Source organism: Phoxinus phoxinus (genome assembly GCF_949152265.1).
Source record: "Phoxinus phoxinus genome assembly, chromosome: 19".
NCBI lineage: Eukaryota > Metazoa > Chordata > Actinopteri > Cypriniformes > Leuciscidae > Phoxinus > Phoxinus phoxinus.
Window position 1 is genome coordinate 26,714,394 of NC_136894.1, and position 22,391 is coordinate 26,736,784.

The following is a 22,391-nucleotide window of genomic DNA, read 5'->3' on the forward strand; positions in this document are numbered from 1 at the left end:
TGAAGCGGAAACCTGAGGAGAGGTGGAGAACATATTTAATAAACTAATTCTTAAAGGAATAGTGCACCTGAAATGAAAAGTGTCATTATTTCCTCACGTTCACGTCGTTCCAAGATGTTAGGCAGACTTTTTCATACTAAAGTAGATGGTGATTTATACTGCCATGTTCCAAGAATGACCAAAATGAATCATTTTAGTAGTCATATGGACTATTATACTGTTTTTTGTTTTGTCCTTTTTGGTTGTGTAAATCACCATCTGGAAAATATAATTATATGGAAAATATAATTCTGCTTAAGAACGACTTTTGAGTTTCACTAAATTATACAGGGGAAATGACTTGAGAATGAGTATATGACATGATAAAATTGCCATTTATGGCTTTAAATGTCAAACTTAAGTTGTTTTCCTTGCATTATTCTCCTTCAGTTTCAGTAGTGTTGTGTGTGTTTTCGTAAGTTATTGAGCTTGTTATGTTATACGTACTGCATAACATGTGCAGTATAGAAGAATCCGAGGCCCAATGCACATTTCTCTTTCTTACAGCAGAAGCCTTTGAATTCACTCACAGGAAAACACGCAAAAATGGAAAGACAGAGTGTTATTTTTTCATTTAACGGATACCTTTTATCCGAAATATCCTACTCAGTATATGATGACAGGAATGTGATCTCAGTCACTGGCAAGTTCGTGGGTCACGTCAACTTGGGATCAAGCAAATGTTTGTGTGCTTAGATCTTTAACCAAGACTGTAATACTACCCCCCTCACCCTCAGTAATACAGGGTTATTGTGATCTCAGTAACATTTTTGGGTCAGTGCTTCCAGACGCTAATCCACAACTTCTGTTAGCAGCCCAAATTCTCCATTAATACACCCCCACCACAAAACCAAAACATTTCATGGATTTTTTATTATCCATTTACTGAGGTCACCCTACTTTTACATCACATGTTTGTGTATGTGCTACTGCACAAAGCTAAATGTGCAACGTTTGTGAAAAAGCCAGCTTGCTAAATGATGAGCGAATCCCTCTCTTTTAAATTCAGCAATTGTGACCTTGAGCAAAAATGTTAACCTCTGTTGGCTCTACGGGTGACTAATGGTTACCTCTTTGCCCTAGTTCATTAATTCACCCAATCAGCTTTAAATGACTAAATTAGCCATCAGAATAATAGCACATAATGAACTCCTGCCCCTAAAAGTTCTCCATGTTGCCCTGCAGGTGAGTGACGTTAGCAAGTAAAAATGAGCAGTGCGTAGTTTACTTAGCTGAGGGGTGATGATAAATTGGACGGTTAGCTTTTCTATACTGCCAATCCTTGGGGGTTGAGAACTTTTTGTGGTCTGGATGGATTTTGTTGGATGTTCAGTATTCTGAAACAAACATAAAAGCATTGCTATAAGTGCTCACTTATTTGTTGGAATGTTTTGCTAAATGCATTTTGCAGTAGGCGGTAATATGTGGCTAAAAATAATAATAATAAAAAACCTGCTGAAATTACATAATCTTTTTTTCTTTAAAGTAGACATCAACAAACACCATATGCTACAAAGATTTCAGGTTTATGTAGTTTATTTACCTCATAAATGACTAGTAAATTCATATTAGATAAACATTAGCTGATAAAAGGTCATTAAAGTCAGTCATTAATAGACCGAGCCAGACCTGTAGAGCTTTTTTTTTTACCTCAAAAAGGTAATTTTGAGAACAAATCTGCAGAATTCTGAGAATTTGTGATAAATATTTAATAAACAAACATGCAGGGGCAGATTTTGTAGAACTGTATGAATTAAAATTGTGTAGAAATCCTAAATCTCATGTTTCTGCAACAAGTCTGCTTTAGCAAATTTGTGGCAACTTCTAACCGATATAAATAAAATCACATTGAAGATCTATTATTAAAGTGCTGGTTAGATGTCATGGTAAACAGTGGGTGTGACAAGAAACAATCTCGTCGGTCAAATCGATCTCTCGACCACATGAAAAAAAAAAAAAAAAAAAGCTGACATGAGACAATGGCTCGTTTAGAACAGGAAAGAGCAGGACTGCATTTAGCTGTCTGTAAGGACAACAATGGTGTAGTGGTGTGCAAATATTGTGATGCGAACTCACTGACAGGAGATACATTACACTTTTGTTAAATCGATGAACAGGGGAACTGGCCACACCCTGACTACAGCACTTTAACGGACTCGAGTGACTAAACAGATCATTTGTTTTACAGGACAGCATTACTTTTTAAGCGCTTTTTTACACCGTTTTGTTTGTCATGTACTTTTTTTTAAAAAGCTGCACTATGTAACTTTTTTGTGTTCAAAATTTATATAATGAGCGACTTCATCATGAATCCATTTTCCGAACCGCGTTTTGTCTTATCCTGAATCACTACGGACACCTATTATAACTGTTTATATTCGGACTATTTTAGATAGGTCAGGTCTAAAATAGCCCAGTACCTGCGTGACTCGTGACATAAACAGAGAGAATTAGTTCCGGCTACAATGTTCTTCCGCAAGATAAATGCAGTTTTGTTTATTAACTGCTAGAGTGCCCAAAAGTTACATAGTGCAGCTTTAAATTAAAGTGACTTATTTTTTATAAGTCTTATATTGAAATGATTTTTTAATTCATTTCAATTCTTTGAATGTTAATTCTCTGAAATAGGGAATAAGGTTTTAATGCAGATGTTCATATTTTTTAAATGCTTGAAAAGTGTTTTTCATATCTAAACATATTATGGATATTACAAAAATATGTTCCGGCATACTGAATTTTGTCAATCCAACATGCCAATCAAAATAATACCCAATTGCTGAAAACGAACCATCAATTAACTTAACTAAAGAGATAATAAATTGAGTCAAATAGATCAGTTCTGGCAAATTTAACCTTTCAACACTCCTAAAAATGAGGAAAAAGTCATTAAGGACACACAATTAAAATGTTTAAAGGCATTATGATCTCTCCTTTAAAAGTTAAAAAAAGAAATCATCCTTGGGAACAGAAAAAGTTCCCCTAATTGAAGAATCACCCGTATTTACTATGAAACGCCAATCAAAGTGATAAATCACCGTTCAAAACGTATAGACGTATAATTTATCACCCTTCTTCCACCCGCCGCCCACCGTCCATCCCCTGAAAGCGATCAGCAGGAGCCACAATATTGATGGCCAGGAGGAGACGCTGAGTGATTTGAAGTGTGAGGCTTCTATAAATTCTCGACCCAGCTTATTAAAACCCTATTTAGTAATAAGTTTTGTATACATTTCAATCTTGACAACACATGAATTTAATTATTTAACCAGCATTTATTGGCATGGGACCATGGAATGTGCAAATTCTTCATTTTGGCAGACGAAATCTGCAACGCTGCTGCTAAAAAAATACAAGCATTTGTTCAGCTTAGTTAAAATAACATGCTGTACGTAAGGAAATGCTGCTGCAAGAATACATTAAAACCCGCATAGCAGATCTCTACAGGTGGCACTTGGGAGGAGGAGGGGTAAACAGAAGTTTTCATAATCGCACAGCGTCATGTGGATAAGGAAGTACGTCTGGTTGGCTAATGAAGTACATATTTAAATACAAAAATTTGAGACTTGCACATACAGTGCTTAACGAATTTATTAGACCACCTCCTAATGTAATGTTTTTACCACAGCCGCTCTAAAGTAACAGTATTTGTGATTACCAAAATATTTTTTTATGTTTCTGTAATGGTTAATCCACCAGTATGTGTTGTCTCTTTAGTCACAGTTGGCCAAGTCAAAGTCCGGACTTGAATCCTATTGAACAAATTTTGGGATTTAGTGGATTCAAAGATAGATCGCACAAAAGTTTCTTCAAAAGCAAGTATTTGGGAACAACTAGAAACTATTTGGAAGTTAATAACAACAGAGACTGTGGAAAAGTACTGTACATAAAAACAATGCCAGCAAGAATGTAAAATATTACCAACGCCAAAGGACGCCACACAAAATATTAAGTTTTTTGGTTATTATGTGTGAATAAAGGCTATTTAGTTGTTTCAGTTTGTTATTTGCATAATAAATGACAATAAAATGTTTAGTTTTTAAACAGGTTTTTGACAGATTCCTAAAATAGTTGTGTTTTCTCTTCTTTGATATGACATGTGGTTTAATAAATGTGTTAAGCACTGTATATTCTGATAAATATTTCAGTATGAATTTGCAAGTGCTTTATTCCTCTTAATAAATGCTCAAATAATCCCTGATGATAAATGGATATTGGCATTAATACTCGTAGAGGAAGAAACGGTCATGGTCATCAAACTCATGGCTGGAGAAAAGAGAGGAAGCAGCGAGGGATTGGATTAGTCAGAGGAAAGGAGAGTGTGTAGGTGGGAGTTGAAAAGGCTGAGGTGGTGTCCAGGGAGTGAATGGCACTGCAGTAACTATCAATCAACATATGACTGCAGCCTGCAGTCTGTACACACATCCACCGTTTAACTAGAGAGCACTCATTTTTCTCTTGAAAGAACAAGAACTTTATATGGCCAGGCTGAGATATTTTCAAAGGTTAAAGTCATAAAAAAGAATATACACTGCACTACAAAAATCAGGATTGTTCATCTGTATTTTGGTCATGTTCTCCAGTAAAACAATGGATAAATTATGTAAGATAAGAAAACTTTTCTTAAACTAAATTTATTTTTGCATTTTTTAAGCATAAACCTTTTTTGTTAAAATATAATATATATAAAAGTATATCTATCTATCTATCTATCTATCTATCTATCTATCTATCTATCTATCTATCTATCTATCTATCTATCTATCTATCTATCTATCTAAATGCAGTATGTTGTCACATGACTTTGTACCCTATATATAATGCAACTAGTGCTCATTAACTTTGAAAACTCAACATTATATGCATTTAAACAACCTCTCTTTTGTATTTCCTTGTGTTTTTATTCTGCAGAGACCAAGCAGGAGTTGGAGGACCTCACAGCTGACATTAAGAAGACAGCCAATAAAGTGCGCTCTAAATTAAAAGGTATAAAAAATAGATTTTTTAAAAACACAATTATGTAAAATATCGAAAACTTACAAGTCAAGTCATCTTCATTTATATAGTGCTTTTAACAATGTAGATTGTTTCAAAGCGGCTTTACAGAGATAAACGGATAATTTAAGGTAACAGAGATTGTTTTGGCTTTATAGCGGTTCTTGAATAAAGATATTTTCCAGCTAAAGTTAGTTTTGATTGATTCACTTCCATCGCAAGGATCATTAGTTATTAAATTAGAGGCCGCTAAGACGACACCGTTCTCTCTACACAGACTTTAAACGCGAACCTGTGAGAAACACTGATGGCGCTCACGTGCGCATTAAGAATTAATTTTATAGTTATCCGCATTGAATATATGTGCGCAGGTTTTTTATTCCCTACAAACCAAGCCTTAAACTACTTGTCTGGCCTTAAAAAATGTATACAGAATTGTATCACTTCGGGGTAGATACGCGAAACCAAAATTATCGGTACAACAACGCTTTATCTGTAGAGTGGTAAAGGGATCCTTCACAGGGGAGAGACTAGTTGGCACTTCAGCACTGCGTTGTCATCGGGTCCTGGCGAAGGTCCCTCATCAGATCTGGATCCGGCAGGCTGCGGGAAATCCTCGGGATAAAACAAAGACACTAAAATTAGCGTAGATGCCATTCTTCTTATGATGTAACGAACGAGTACATCAGGATATAAAGGAAGTGTTCCCAGTTCCGGCTGACCTAATCTATGCAGCCTAACATTGAGTTATAGAAGTCTATAATGTATTATGTGAATGCTAGGTCAAAGAGATGTGTCTTTAATCTAGCTTTGAACTGACAGCGTGTGTCTGCTTCCCGGACAATGGTAGGAAGACTGTTCCAAAGTTTTGGAGCTAAATAGGAAAAGGATCTACCGCCAGCAGTCGATTTAGATATACTAGGTATTATTATCGCAATAGACGTGAAGGACTATAATGCGTTAAGAGCTCGCTGGCTACAGCCAGCTCACTCTATATAAACAATGAAACAGATCTGAGATCAGTTTGAGATGGTGAACATTCTTGCACTGTTCTTCGACTCTTTGAATTTAGCGTGAGAAAATTAGAAAAGTTCAGGTCTATTTGCAAGTATACATGAAGTTTAGTTCTCTAAAATCCTCTTATCTAATCTAATTTGGAGTCAAACTTTGATTCAAAAGGCAGCCACCTGAGGGAAAGGGAGTTAAGCAATAGAAAATTCTTAAGTAGGAGTTTGGACTAATCTCTTTTGAAGTGTTCTCCTTCTGAAGTTGTGCAGGAAAAGACAAAAATATATATATTTTCAGCAACTAATTAAATTAATTTTAATTGATTTTATTACACCAATACCTAATACTTGGAGAGAGGTGTCGGTTAGCATTCTCATTCTTCTCAATGGCAGTTGATCTTCCAGAGGTACATGACCTGCATCCTGCCAGCTTTGTTTATGTGCACTATTATATCTGTGAAAACTTTAGTAGTCCCCTGGGTATCATGTCAGAAGATGCAATTCAAAAGAAATTTCGCCTGCCACGACAGCAAATCAAGCAAATCTTGTTGGTCCGACTTTGTCGACACAAACTCGACGGAGCACTCACCCCCGAAATTCAGCTGCTGGCGGTTCTCCTCTTTCTGTACTTCTTCTCAAATATATTATGTGTAATATGGCAAATATATTATGATAATATAAATGACCCTTTCAAAGGCGAGTGAAGGCGTACTGCCAGTTAGTGTGGCGGGTTGAGGAATGATACGTTTGGGCATGAAGTTGCGGATTCACGCACTCGTTTCGAAATTATATAAAATATCCAGGGTTGGATTTAGTTGGCAATTTTGATTCGATCCCATGATTACTGATAAATGCAATTTCAACTATTTCTGAAGTGCTTCTTTTATAAAGAACAATGCTTTCTCACATAACGCAGTGAAGAAGCCCCTGCATGAGTGAATAATTGATTCTCGAGGCACCGCGGACAGCACCTGGTAACTTTGCACGTATAAGTGGGAATATTTTAAGCAACCTCCTAATGTATATTTCGGGGAACACGCCTAGAAATGGTATACCTTTAGTCAAGTTATACCTTCGTAGCGCGCTAAGAGACAGCATTATCTGGAAATCCAGCCCTGAGCCGTAAATGCCATGTGTATAATCACTTTGGAAACCTTTCAATCTTCTTCATGCAAGTATAGCCCACAGTGACGGTCATTCTGATAGCAACTTCATATACACTTTCAATGATATAGGCAGTGACACATGGTGCACCCAGCTCCATTAGAACTGAATGGAGTGTGAATCCCATTGTGTCCTGGAGTGGACAGTGAGATCTATTGTTCTTCTGAGATTAAGGGACTTGTTATTACTCTGGGCCCACTTTGTCTGACAGCTAGTGTGTATGCACTTTCATTGTAACAGATCAGTCCCCCAATTACTTTTCCGTGTTGTAGTTTCTGTGCCACCTCAGTAACCGTTGTAACCAGGTAACCAGGGTGAGACAGCTGCTATATGAAATGTCAATCATTCAAATATGTTGAAGAGGCGATATTAATCATGGTCACTGCATGTGCATAGACTTGGGTTTAGCACTTTACTACAATTTATTATATTCAGTTTATTTCTCTATTCCACAGCAATCGAACAAAGTATAGAGCAAGAGGAGGGGTTGAACAGATCATCTGCAGATTTGCGGATCCGCAAGACACAGGTATAAAAATAATGACAAACACCATTGTAATATTAAAAATGCTTGTCAAAACATTATTTACAATATTTATTCTCCTTACGATAATCATTGTCAATCTATTCAGTCAAACCAATGTAATGTATAAAATAATTGACAAGGAAGAACTTAAGAATTTATTATTGTCAGTTTAGTTGTCTAATGTCAAAAAAACATCACAACTTATTCTTATATTCAATAAATAAATAATCTTAGAATATTACTTTTACAGATTAACATTTTTTAAATGTTAAATGTACTGATATCAGACGTATCATTCCTTATGAATAATGTCCATCAAGTTCCACATATTCATGTATATAAAAATACATGCATTGTGTATTTCACATGGGAATAATGTCATTGGAAGTGTTCAGGGGATATTCAAGACTTTCAAAGCTTTTTTGTTATGTAAAATAGTTTTTCTAAAAGGGAAGCAATATTCAGCAAAATAGTAACGAATCTGACCTTCAGGGTGTCCAGTGAGCTCACAGACTGACATACTTCCTGTGAACTCTGCCCTCCCTCTGAGCAGCTTTGTCAAACACCCTTCTTGGCGCCATCTGCTGTTCAGAAACAGAATGTGTGCAGTAATCTCTCAAACTGCAGCAAAAGCAGGGGCAGATTTCACAATGATCACACTTGGCCCTCAATATTATTATCCTGAGCCGTTTACAGTCAACGAGCGCATTCACATCCTGATGTGCAGCCTCAACATCTCTACCTTTATCCCACAGCATTCCACGCTGTCACGCAAGTTTGTGGAGGTGATGACGGAGTACAACACCACGCAGTCCAAATACAGGGACCGCTGCAAGGACCGCATTCAGAGACAACTGGAAATTAGTGAGTTCTGCTAGTACGCACAAAGGCACACATATACCCCCATGCAAAAGTTGAGAAACATCCTCTACATTACTGGAACGCACAGTTACATTTTCACTATAAATCTTACTAACTTAAGCAACAACAAAAAAGATATACAGCATGTTATTGGATCTTTAGCATGACATGTGCGCCATATTTTACCCGTTGATCTAATACAGGAACACAAATCTGATCAAAATACCCAGTATGCACCATAATGATACCATGTACTTTTAATATTTTTAATTAGCTGGCAGAACAACTACCAATGAGGAGCTGGAAGACATGTTGGAGAGCGGGAAACTTGCTATCTTCACTGATGATGTAAGTTTAATAGTCGGAAATCAATGACAAACTAATTTTCCTATGACTTTCGATTCCATGAAAGTCATAATTTCAGGTCAAATTAAATCACTTGCGCTTTAAAATTTAATTTTACTAAGGTCCAGTCACAAACAGCAGCCTGAGCCCTTACGATACTACTCTGAATGTACACTTTTGCCCTATTATCTGTTGGGTAATAGTCCACTGTAAAGTGGGCTTCGCAAATTAAGTGCAAAGCAGCCCTAAAGGAAAACTGAAAATTAAAACTGTAAATGAGAGGCTATGTGTGCAGTGGCGAGGTTATATAAGGGCCAGGGTGGCACTGACACACTCAGATTGATGTTTGGTCCACCAAATCAAATGAGGCACACACACACAAAAATGTGTTGGGAAATATAAAAAATAAATGATGCATACATGACAATAATAATAATAACACAAATACATGCATTTAGCGGATGTTACTCCCGAAACCCTGCAGCGTGTACGTGGTCGCTGGTCAAGAATAAAAAACAAACATTTATTCACATTCTGAATATATTCAAAAATCACATTCTTTATTTATAGTAAGTGTGCAAAGAGTGGTCCCTTAAAGCTGTCACTCTTAGTTCATCGCGAAGATGCGATCTCACAAAGTTGCGTTATAATCAATGAAGCAATCTATATTGCACAATAATAAATATCTTATTTACATAATGTCTACCACACTTTGTTTTTTATAATGACGGATTTGCGAACGTGCAGAATTCAGCACTGGACAAAAACTCCGGCTTTGACCAGTGAGTGGATTGGATTCTGACTTAAAACACCTCTGATTGGCCGTTGCATTCAAGAAATCAACAGATATGTCTACGATTGGCTGGCATGAACATTGCTTAACGCTGCACAAACACGTTGTAAATAGAAACCTTTGACACTCTCCATAGTGCAAACACAGATATGCACTGAATCGTTTGCCAATACGCCAATATCCTATTACATAGAAAACTGATCCTAGTCCAGCAGTTATGGGCAGCAAATTTCTGGCCTCGCCACTGCTACTCATACACTTCCCAGACATGCAAGGGAATCAACTTCAAGTGTGCTATTTGAGACAGATACTATGAATTTGGTTTCCATGGAAGCATATTCACATATTTCATAATTTGTTGACTGTTTCACTTAATCTATATGTGCAAAAAGTCTATGTGCAAATGTATGTTGAATAATAGTAACTTAGCCTGCTGCCATGAACTTTTTCTAATATTCTCTGTTTAACAGATCAAAATGGACTCCCAGATGACCAAGCAGGCACTAAATGAGATTGAGACCCGACACACTGAGATCATTAAGTTGGAGAACAGCATCCGTGAGCTGCACGACATGTTTGTGGACATGGCCATGCTGGTGGAGAGTCAGGTACAACAGAGTCCATCATTTCATCGGAGCAAAAATGCTCCAAATACTATTTTATCAAATGCTATCAATGTAATCGTGTCACAAAAGTCCTTTACTGTTAGTAAAGTACTGTATATAAAGCAGTGTTATTCAAATGGCGGACTGCGGTTTGATTCCCTCCGGACCGCGGGACATAATTGCGGCATTTTACCGTTTCTACAAATTAAAGTGAAAAGCGCGGTTCACACCACAAGCACTCAGGGTTGTTTATGGTAATGATCCTTCGGTGCTATAATATTTTTAATCTAGAGCCAAAAGTATTTCATTCAAGCCCTTTCCGCTCCATGCGTGTTTCTTCTCTCTCTCTCCTTCGCTAAAAACGTAAACCGCCACATTAAGAGCTGCAGATGACAAGGTTATTTTACCATCAGTAGCAGATATATAGTTTCACGAAAAAACTGCAGAAAACGAGAATGCAGCTAATACAATTATTTTTATCTGTCATAAAGATGACCGTTTAACTAAACCAGGTTTGAGACATGTTAACGTGTGGCATCTTTAGACATTTTTTTTCATACATTTATTAATAAGCATATAAATAGCATAATAAACAATGTTAGAATTTGGAAAATTATTTAGAAATGGCTAGGGAAGACAAAAAAACTTTTAAATTACTAGGTAACTTTGTTTTGTCCTCATGATGAGAGTTTTGATTATTAGATTATGTATTGTTTGTTTTTAGTTGTTTATTGCTTTGAGCAAAATATAAAAATGGGTCCTTTAGCCCCAGTATGTTTCTCCGTCCCAAGGCCTTCTATGTGCCATACACAAAGGTGTCTAAATGTAATTATTATTTTTTAAATCGCCTGTTAAATATCTAATCTAACCTTTTTATCACTGTATTGGCTCTCTGCCCAATATTCTCATCTTTGATGACTATTTTGAGGATTTTTTTAGTGTTTTTTTTCCCTTGTACAAAGTACTATTGCTGCCCCGATGGAAATATTTTACTGTTTCAAAAAGACCGGACCTCTTGGAACTTTAATTGAAAACCCCTGATATAACGGATTGTCGATTTAATATAACTTTTGCCATTTATGTCCGGAAGTAATTTACTTAAAGGTATAGTGCAGGCAAAATGAAAACTCTATCTCTGTTAACCCTTATGTCATTCCAAACCTGTATGCAGTGTCATTTAAGTTTTATTTATATCTAATATTTATATTTCACCAGCTTAATTTTAATTAACAAAAACTATTTTTAATAGTACAATTCAAAATGGCCACTGTCAGGATTGACACCAATTTTTAATTCTGGATATACAACACAGACTGGACGAAAACTAGACTTCATTGAGCTCCAAAGTGATGCTTAATTACAAATGTAATTCTCAGATAGCAATTTATATATTCCCACGCAACCAAGGACAGTGGAAATTGTTTATGCAACATTATCCTTGTACTTTAACATGATGGCATTCTATAGCAGTCCCCATGGATCAGCCAGGGGTTAAGGGCCTTTTCTCGAGGGCAAAGAGGTGCACTCAGTCATCACCGCTTGTGGGGTTCGAAATCAGGCTGCATAAAGCATTTCAGCGAATCTTAACTTTCAAGTGGATACAATGTACGTATCCACTTGAAACCTATCCTTTCACTGGATACAGTGATTGTCGTGTGTGTATGTGGATATTGTGAAGAAGTTGTTTTTTTGAAGTGCCTGTTTTTGTCATTCACAGGGAGAGATGATTGACAGAATTGAGTATAACGTGGAACACTCAGTGGACTATGTAGAGAGAGCAGTTTCTGACACCAAGAAGGCTGTCAAATACCAGAGTCAGGCACGCAAGGTAAAACACTATCAGCAGTTACACCTGACGTCGTTCAATATTATGCCCTTTGTGTACAACGATTCATGCTTCCTAGAGAACATAGGCTCAGTCCTAAGCTGTCATGTACAAAAAATTAGTAATAGAAGAGCATTTTGAAATTTTTCCTAAACCACTTAAACCATCCAAAGAAAAAACTATAATGCTCTTTTGGCACTCATTGGTTCTTCAGCAGATACGGTCTTCTCCTAGCTTTTTTGCTGCAGTTTTGCTGGCTAACGTCCATTGGCCGCAGACTCTTGGTGGTGTGCCACCTACTTCTATGCTTTCTGATGAGTCAAATTGCAGATCTGGTGAAACATAATCTTTACATTTATTCACTTACCAGAGCTTCAGAAATGCCTGGATTAGAATTGTCAATGATTGATTGATCTACAGTTATTTGCAGCTAATAATCAAATCAATTAAAGATACTAATTAAATAAACAAATGATAAAATAATTCAGATTAAACCATGCACATTGCAGCATTTAATGATAACATGAGTGCAACTTCTAAGACAAGGGGTCGCAAATCCCCAGCCAGCTATTGCAGGTTAAATTTGATTGGCAATAAAAGCCAGTAATTATTAAAAATACATATTTTTGGTTTTTGAAAGCCAATGAATTTCATCAAACCAGGGTAGCACACCTCATCCAGAAATACTGTTTACCGATTACAGTATGGTATACAGTAATACTAAAAGCATGTTAAGAGTAGGTCAAATTGTCTGTATGTATTGTAAAGTCCAGGTTCTAAGCTTTAAAATGGACACTTGTTTTGTGTTTGTCAAGCGAGTAGTTATTTATTTGGAAAATTCTTTTTTTCACATCATATATTTTGAGGGAACTTTTGTGTCCTGGTATCGCTTATTTTAGATTTATACACCCCAAATTGGTCTATAAAATAAACAAAAAAGAAAAACATCGATTGGTCCCTTGTCAGTCGGTTGATCACCAGAAAAAGCTGCAAAGTAATTGCTTCAAACTTTCATGTGGTTTTCATGTCCAACCAAGCAAAAGCATTTCCATTTAGTTAACTCTATTTGGCATTAGTCCCTTGGTACAATATATTTACAGCTTCCCTCCATGGCATCATCACATTCAGTGCATGTTTCCTTTGGAGATCCCAAAGTTTAGAATGATGTTAGGACTGTATTTAGCTTTTACAGTTACACGATATCTAATCACCACCTTCTCAAATGCAGTCAATGTTTTATACATTCGGTATTCAAAGGGTCAATGTCCCAGAGTGGGTCCTTTCATCAATAATTGAATTAACTTTTAATTAATTTAATGATTTACTTTGGTAATGGTTTAATTGTTCATGGTTTCACTTAATGATTTAAAGTGTGGTTAAGATGAGGTGATGCTACTTAGATTAGCTGACTGTGTATTACTGCGCAATCGAGTAATAGAGTAGCTAGATGAACAAACCAAATGATTGTTGATCTGTTGGCTGTTTAATTACACATCTTTCTTTCTCTCTCCTTTTTCGCCCTCTGCAGAAGAAGATCATGATCATCATCTGCTGTGTAATTTTGGGAGTGGTTTTAGCGTCCACTATCGGAGGAACCCTGGGCTTCTAAACGACATGAAGAAAAGACAAACACTTGGAAAGCTGAGTGTTTTATCCACTTAAACACGAGATAAGGAAACTGTCATAAAACGGGGGTCGGGTAGGGTAAAAAATAGAATATTCAAAAATCAAACAATCAAAAAATAAATAAATAAAAGGAGATGTTACGTACTAGCTGATTTAAAATATATAAAAGTGGGTTAAAATACACATAATATTTACAAACTGTACATGTAAATGTATTGAACATAAAAGCAGCACATGGGTTACTACCTGTAAAGGAATAAAACTCAACTTTTTTTTTGTTTTGTTTTTTTTGTTTTTTTAGTGTTGCTTTCATTTTTGGGGGGGCCTCCAGGACAGTGCCAGCAACTGCTAAATTGTTTTACGTTCCGGCAGAACACGGTGTTTGGCAAACCATACTAGCATTACGAATACTAACCAACTGACTGCATAGATGTTATAGACAGTAGTACTAGTCCGATTTCAATGGCCTAACGTTCCGAGTGGTTGCTTGCATTCAGATGAAATCTAATTTTTTACCATATTAGCTCATTACTGATGGAGTGCTATAGATTAAAAGCACCGTCAACCTCATAGCTGAATTTCAGTCTTAATAGTTTTACTGTGGGCAACTGTAAACTAACAAAGAAAAAAGAACTGAGAAGCACACATCATTGTGAAAGGAAGTGATATCGGCAAGTTTGTACATAAAGATTATTTTCTTTTGACTTCATTTGCTGTACTGTAGATGGTAGGCAGTGAAGTAACAGACATTTCATTTTAACATATAGAAAGCTGGGATCGATAGGGTGGCAAACTGTTGAACTATGCAGTTTTGATAATTTCCCCCCACTTCTTGAATTAATTCATGGCAACCTATGGAATGATTCTGAAAGATTTCTTGGAGGGAACATTTTGAGAAAAGGAAATGTCAATACTTGAAACAACACCTAACCTAAATATTATCTTATGGAGGGTGGTTAGGTCTACTGCAATTCATTTTCCTTATTTTTCGGTTAATCGTTAGTTTTGCATTTTTTATTTGCCTTGTTTAATGAATTGCATATATATTTTATGTTATGATATTAAGGATAGGCTTGAACGGGACCATTTTGGTTTTGAAGGATCGATTTGGGAGTTTGACGTTTTTCACCTTGGTGCTAGTTAATGAAGAGAGACTAATAAAATTAACTACTAGGACATGGAAGTTGGATCTTATAAAATTCTACATATCTAAAACAATGAGACGAGCTCTTGATGAGCTATCTGACTAAATATTAACATGTAGACGCATTCTTCAGTTCGGTTGAAGAAACTTGTAGGACACTTATTATGCAGCGACTAATTTTCACAAACTTTATATGAAACAACTCAAATCCAGCTCTGAACGCCAGAGAGACAGCATCTTGTCAAGATAATGCTAGCTTAGACTAAGACTCTTTGATTTTGTCCAAAGATTTATTTTTTATTATCTAACAGATGTATCATTAATTCTTTGCATCCTTTTCTTTGCGTACAGAAAGTGCCAGCTTGGTTAATTATGTACGGCTCGTTTTAAATTCAAGGGCTAAAATTTAAAACCAAACTTTAGCTCTGTTTTTTGCTTTTGTTGATACAGAATCCCTCTTGGCTTGATTCAGATTCGTCGCACTCTTAGAACGCCCTCACCCTCATGTTCATGACGTTACAGAACATGTATCAACTCTCAAAGTGCCCTCCTTTTCTCAATACGGACTTTATTTTCCATGTACTGCTTATCATAGAATATATAACAGGAGCCCCCCCACCCCGTCCCGCCACCCCTTTACTTACCTAATGCGAAGTAGTAGGGAACAGGAAAGTTTTTGGGGACATACACTGTACACCTTTGAGAAAGCCTGAGGCAGAGGGCCGGGACTATTTTGCTTTAATCATTCCAGTAACGTCCAGCATGTTTTCTTTCAAACTTCTGTGTATTTAGTGTCGAATCACTTACATGTATGGTAAAATGAGGTAAATATGTATGTCGGTGTTGTTTTTTAGTAGACGATATAGCTGGAAGGCCCTTATTTGTTAACGCATGCAACTTTCGCTTTGTTAGTTTGCATGGCTCTCGATCATGTGTGCACTTTACAATCAAAGAAAACTGTCTTATGCCGCCACATTTTGGGGTTGTACCGTTTTCCGTTTTGTTGATATGTTTATTTGTTTTGTTTTTTATTTATGATTATTTATTATGAATCTCTAAGGGTTGGATGGGGGGGGGGTTGACTTCATTTAATATTTCTCCTGCCTATTTCATCATGACCCTGACGATGCTGGAGTTTTACCGTGGTCCCCATGAATGTGTTCCCTGTGGATGTGCACATGAGTACAAAATCTGTTTGTTGTCAGGTATTATGTTTTTAAACCACGTCCATAGTGTAAAACGACGTATTGCCCCCCCCCCCCCCCCCCTCGCCCTCTGGAAACACTCTGGGTACGAATCATTTTTGCGCATCTTGTTCATTTCCCCTTCCCCTGATGTGATCCCAAACTTGATTGTTGTGCTTAACTGGTGATGATATGTGAATTCTTTCGTAAGACTATTCTTTATTGTGAGTCGTGTGCTGCGGTGTCGAATTGTGCAACTCAAAAGGCCATGTATGCGTGCCCTGTCCCTTCGGCATTTTTCCTTTTTTACGTACACGTTGCTGTATAAGTGAGCATGAGCATTTGTGTGTGTGGATGTGTGTGTGTGCTCGTTTGCTGTTGGAGCCCTCGGTCGCACCGCAACGCTAACTGGCGTCGGGCGCAAGGGTCTTTCTCTGGTCTGCCGGTCTATGGTATGCAGCTCTAGCGCTCCAGTTTTGTGCCGACTTCATTCAAATGTTAAGAAAAGTAATAAGACTAAAAAGCCAAAGCGTTATGCGAGTACAGAGCACAATGTTACAGTCAACTGTATTGTGTAGTCCTCCCCACCCGTAAATCTTGTGAACTATCTTGCGTATACATTTACTACGTTTTCAATTCCACTTCTTTCAGCGACAAGGTTCTCGATATAAAGGTTTATTTATTTATATTCATTCTGAACAATATGTATAATGTATACTACACAAGCTTGTTCCTTTTAAAGCACTTTCTCCAAAAACAGCTACGTACAAAACAAATATGTTGTGTGTACTGTATGTTGTTTTTTATTTCTCCCCTCAATGATGCTGTTTATGTTGCCATTTACCCCTTGTTCAGCTCACTTGCATTGCTTCCTCTGTGCTGGCAATACATTAGACGTAGACATTAGATCAGCTCTGGTTAAAAAAAATGAAATAAAAAAAAAAACCTGTATACTAACATGGGCACAGATCTGGATGAAAGTTTTCTCAGTTGTCTTATTTTTATTTTTCAACACTGTTTTTGGATGTTCGTCACACAGACACTGATATGACCAGACAGCACTGGCATAACACAGCACATTGAGAAGGCATTTTGTAAATGGGTGAAAATTACAAACTACTTATATATAAAAAAATGATGTACCTTTTAGAGTTTAACTGCATAATAGTCTTTTTTGGTTGGGGTTGTTGAGTGCCTCATCACTGCAGGGGAAGAAAAAACCCTTACGCCCAATCTGCACGGCGAGCGAGCGGTCATGCAACAAAGCTAGAGCGCTCCCGCCATGATCAACGAAGCCGTCTCAGCTACATAGACTGCTTTGTGTATTGTAATGCTCGCTGCTTAGTTTCCACATGTGCTTTAGCTGTCTATGAGATGCAAAGCACCTGACTGACAGCTCTCAAAGACTTTGACGTTAACGGATACGACTTCTCGGTCCACGGCTATTGAGTACCCAAGACCTGCGATTGTGATTTTTCTCAACAGCCCCAGCCATGATCCTCCTTAATTTCATCCTCTTTTGTGTCATTCCTTTGATGTATATTCCCATTAAACTTTATACCAGTATTCTTGTTTCAGTGTTAGATTTAGAACGAGGAAACAGTTTGTGGAGATGGTGCTCAAACTGTGATTTCAGCAAAATGATCATCAATTACAGAGGATGGCCTGTAATGATGTGATGAAAACACTATTCTAATTAGAACGGGAAGATGACTGGATAAGGATGACATAATTGAATTATACCATTATCAAATGTGATGAATTATATAACTACGACGATTTAAAAATCCCGAGAAGTTGTGTTATATTAGTAGTAATATTGAATGCTCGCGATTTTGTCAATCTGAACTGAATCTTTGTCTTGTAATTATTGTAAATATTTCAAAGAGAGAAAAAATGATTTGCATGTCCATGTATAAAACTACTAAAATAGTTCCTGTCAAAGTTGTGAGGTTGATTGATTTTCTTGTTCTTTGCCCTGGTCGCAGTGCTTTGCTACTGACTGCTCGCTTGTCTTAAAGCAGTGATGTCATGGGTGCTCTATAACGGAGAAAAGTTGAGCAACGCTTTAACATCAGAATCTATACAATATGTTGTTGTGTTACTACCTCAGAGCGCCGTTAGCGGTTCAACTCTGGGGGAAAAAAGTGCTTCCCTCCATGTACACAGCTCAAATGCACACCATCTGTAGCTTCCATGCAACTTGACTGCTTTTCTTGCAGAGGTCCACCATATTGGCAATGTCAAATTTTTAACAAATAGTGGCATCTTCATGGTATATGTTTGGACGCTTTCACAGTAAGTGTCGGTTAGAAAACCTTCCTTGCATAAACTGTAGCATGGCTGAAGTTCAAAAGCTAAACGTAACACGGGATAGGCTCTGGCCTTATACAAAGGAAGTAAATGGAAGTTTAAAAGTACAGTAAGAAACAATAATGCTCGAAACAAACAGAAAAACACTCATCTGTGCAATACAAAGAAAAGGGCTTTCTCACACACACATTTGAAAGCACGAAAGAACGCCGACTTCAATATTATTAAGGGAGTTGAGGGAAACAGCAGCCACTAACCGTGGTTCCAGCCGTCGTTTTATGTGTCGCCAACTGTCTTCTCACCCCACTAGGATCTAAGTTGAACGTGAATTCAGGGCAGAAACCACAATGAGATGGGCACCAAGGATGGGAAGGAAGAAATTAAATCGATTTCTGCAACTTTGACTGGAATTGCAACTTCTGTCTTTTATTTTCTGTGTGTGTATGTGTGTACTGTATTGTAAAAAAAGGAAAAAAGATACAAACAAACAACCTAACTGTCCCTCTCTCTCCCCCCTCTCTCTTGTGATACTGTTTGCTGTTCTGTTTGGTTAGTGTGGCGTACCAGTATCCCTCTCCTCCCCTAAACCCTTTGCTATCTTCCTCCCTTCTCTCACAATCTCTCTCTCTCTCCCTCTTTTCTCCATGGATCTTTAAGATGAGAACTCTATGCAGATGCTGTCTTTTATAAGTGTGTCAAAATTTTAAGTTGAAATGAAAAATGAAAAAAGAAAAACCCCAACAAACAGATATTATGAACTGAAACAAAAAATAAAGAAAAACGATTGTCCAGTGTACAACTGCTGTAGTTGTCTTCCGTATTTTTACTCATTTCTCAAATCATGGGCAGGGGGTGGGGGAATTCAGTAACATAACACAAGAAGCTTGTATAGCCATTAAACATGTATATTGACTTTCATTTACAGTATTTTTGAAGTTAACTTTCAAGCTGCACTGCCTGGTGCACCATCTTTATGGATTTAGATGTTTTTGACAACTTTCGGTGTAAAACTTTCTGTAAAAAGTATGGCCTGCACTGAAAATAAATTGGTATATAAATAATTTTCACTCAAAAATTTCTAACAAAGAAACAGCATGTAACATTGAATTAAATGTGAAATTTTAAAGTAAAGACTAAAATAGTATTTTCTTGTAAAACCTACTCCAACTCTCTTTGTTTTATTTTCAACTTTAAAAAAATCACTTTTTTACAGCATGCTGGCATCCCATCTGAAATAAAAAACTAAAATCAATAAAGAGATTTTGATCAGAACGGCCACTGTGGTATCAGCATCAGGTTTGATCCTCACCTTTTATTCCCTTAATAACACATAAAATGTTGTCATTTGTGCAAATGTAAATTTATAACATCAGACACCTTAGTAAAAATGACAGAAGTCAGAATCAGTTGATGAAATAAGATGCACTCAGTAATTGTAACTCAAATGTCGTTTAGTAAACTAATTCTATCTGAATGGTGCTAAAGATGTTTCATCCACTGTAAAGCGTTGGACACACTTTCAATTAACTCTTAAGCCAGCCACATTCACCCCAGACCCCTGTGTGCAAACTAGATAAAGTTATTTAGAAAGATAATGGGGTTTTGCTCAATTACGTTGTTATTGATTGCACCAGAAGATGCCCTGGGAGCTGTGCAAGACCAACAAGTGCTTATCATTACTCTAAATTAATTAATTTAGTTCTTCCAGTGGAAACTTGCCAAACTTGGCAGGTATGAAGGGCTGGTTTTCCAGTTGCTAAGCAACAGGCAGTACATTTTCATTTTAAAATAATTTAGTCACTGTGTACAGTTTGAGCTACAAGCTTTGTATGTTAATGTTGTATGCTGAGTTTTAGATATATTACTCTCAACTCAGACAAAACATGAATTATGCATATAAGTTTATATAGGTGTAAACATGCAATTTTCACTCTACATCCTCAGAAGCACACTTTTCAAGCAGGACCCAAAACATGGACTTCACAACCTCAAAACAGGTATAAGTTGTCAACAAAATTGCATGCGGAGGACCTGTATGGACTCTCACATGTAAATGCCTCAGCTAAATCTGAATTGAGAAGCTGCAAATATAGCATTGTCTTGCTCTCAAGTGCAGTGTTGCTTTGAAATAAGATGAAAGAAACATGTCTAGGCTACTAAATAGCTTAACTGGCCAAATAGATAAGTCTGTTTGAAAGTGAAAACTTACCTAAAGGATCTTTCACCATCTAGTGGACACTCCAAGACCTCAATCAACCAGTTCACTCATTCATAGACTATTCTGCACCCAGGCCAGCACCTGTGAATCAAGATGAATTTACATCCACACGTAACATTCTCAGTATCCCAAAAGCAATATGCAATTAAAGAAGTTGTAATCTTTTGTGAATCAGATGGATACCTGCATACAAATGTTCTGATTATTATCTCAAAGTCAGTATGGCTCGTGTGTTATATTTCCAGTCTTCTGGAGCCATTTAATGGATTCATGTGGGTAAAAAGACCAAGTTATGGACCTTATCCACAGAAGTGCCATCTTTGATTTTAGCCTTCAGTGGGTTACTGTCATTTAATGCGTTTTGGATTGTTCTGCTGACAAAACACAGCAAAAATATATTTCCAAGAAATTTCAAGAGACTATGAGCTGTGGAAAATTACAAGTGATCTAAGAGCTTTATACAGCGAATGAATGCCTTTGGAGACACGGTAAGTCTATCCCTCACAGCCTCGATTTCACACCTGTCATGTGCTGCTCTGAATAAGGTCTAATATTCAAAGATAATTTTCACCCCAGGCGAGCCATGTTGTTATGGCGTCAGTGTAACGTTAGGCCTACGTCAACGCGACATTTCTGGACGCGAATGCAAGCTTGATGCCAGCCTCGGTTTGTGGGCAAAACTATCAGTGAAAAACGGCTCAATTTTTGTATGTTCCTCACACAAAAGTAGCCTACATTTGAAATAGGCCTACAACTCTCACGCCATATTGACTAACTGTACTTTAAAATATATATATATTTGCTTTTTGGTGTCATTGACGGACGATGTCACTATGAAGAAGGATTAACAGGTTTGAAACTAAGTGTGTGTGTGTGACGTGTGTGTGAACTATCTATCCAGATAGGCTAAAATGTTCTTCTGATTAAATTTTAAATGGCATATTGTTTGACCAAATGCAGTGTTGTATCAACTTAAATTTCTATAATCGTTAGATTCGTTACCTTTGGGATATGCGATATCTGGTGTAGTCTCGCGTAGCCAGACCTTCAGACTGACTTTCAGCCAACGGTCCGTGGGCGTGGCTACGGTGGAGAAATGGCGCGCTTTTCTTGTAGCTGATGTCACGCGCGGTAATTTCTTAAGGCACCTGTAGTGGTCGCTTTCGATCCAAGACTTATAACGAATGCCCATATATAGACACATCTGCAGATTATTTCATTTAATTGGCCTGTGATAAATTAGTCGCCCTATTTTTTTTTGTTGATTTGCTCTGGTTCTAATTTCGGGCTCATTCATAGCCATGGATAATTCACCCAAAATTGAAAATTCTGTCATCATTTACTCACTCTTATATTGGTCCAAACCTGTATGTGTTTCTTTCTTCTGTTGAACACGAGAAAAGATGTTTTGAAGAATGTTGGTAAAAAAAAAAATCCTACTATGGAAGTCAATGGCTACCATCAACTCTCTGGTAACCAACATTCTTACAAATATCTTCTTTTGAAGAAACTCATACAGGTTTGGAACATAAGGGTGAGTAAATGATGACAGAATTTGTATTTTTGGGTGAAGTGACCATTTAATAGTGGCATACACTTTTGCACTGAGATAAAACTGCTGTGCACATGACACGACTCAAGGACATATAAAAGCTGTTCGCTCACAAGGACACAAGTTCCAGTCCGACTAGGACATGTCCCAATTGCTCTCCCCTTTCCTGTCTAAACTCCTAAAAATAAAGAAAAGGG

At 37.1% G+C, this 22,391-nt stretch overlaps 1 protein-coding gene and 2 long non-coding RNA genes across 9 annotated transcripts in view; 2 read left to right on the forward strand and 1 right to left on the reverse strand.

Annotated features, from left to right (window-relative positions):
* stx1b (syntaxin 1B) overlaps positions 1-19,596 on the forward strand; it is a 42,533-nt gene extending 22,937 nt beyond the window's left edge. Inside the window, exons 4-10 of the mRNA XM_079589792.1 lie at positions 4,948-5,022; positions 7,658-7,731; positions 8,484-8,592; positions 8,864-8,937; positions 10,198-10,335; positions 12,050-12,160; positions 13,686-19,596. Of these exons, the coding sequence (XP_079445918.1) occupies positions 4,948-5,022; positions 7,658-7,731; positions 8,484-8,592; positions 8,864-8,937; positions 10,198-10,335; positions 12,050-12,160; positions 13,686-13,766 (662 nt within the window). The 3' untranslated portion in view covers positions 13,767-19,596. The remainder of the gene's footprint in view (positions 1-4,947; positions 5,023-7,657; positions 7,732-8,483; positions 8,593-8,863; positions 8,938-10,197; positions 10,336-12,049; positions 12,161-13,685) is intronic.
* The window catches only part of LOC306986670, a 392,716-nt gene that overhangs the window by 165,226 nt on the left and 205,099 nt on the right, over positions 1-22,391 (forward strand). The window lies entirely within an intron of this gene.
* LOC306986496 lies at positions 281-21,725 on the reverse strand. Of its 7 annotated transcripts, none has more exons than XR_013794988.1 (5): positions 21,645-21,725; positions 20,634-20,723; positions 18,682-18,737; positions 8,215-8,309; positions 281-1,376 (listed from the first exon to the last, which is right to left on the reverse strand). It is a non-coding gene; the product is annotated as an uncharacterized lncRNA (long non-coding RNA). The 7 variants fall into 7 exon arrangements; XR_013794989.1 differs by having other exon boundaries at positions 8,215-8,312; XR_013794990.1 differs by lacking the exon at positions 8,215-8,309 and adding an exon at positions 12,458-12,489.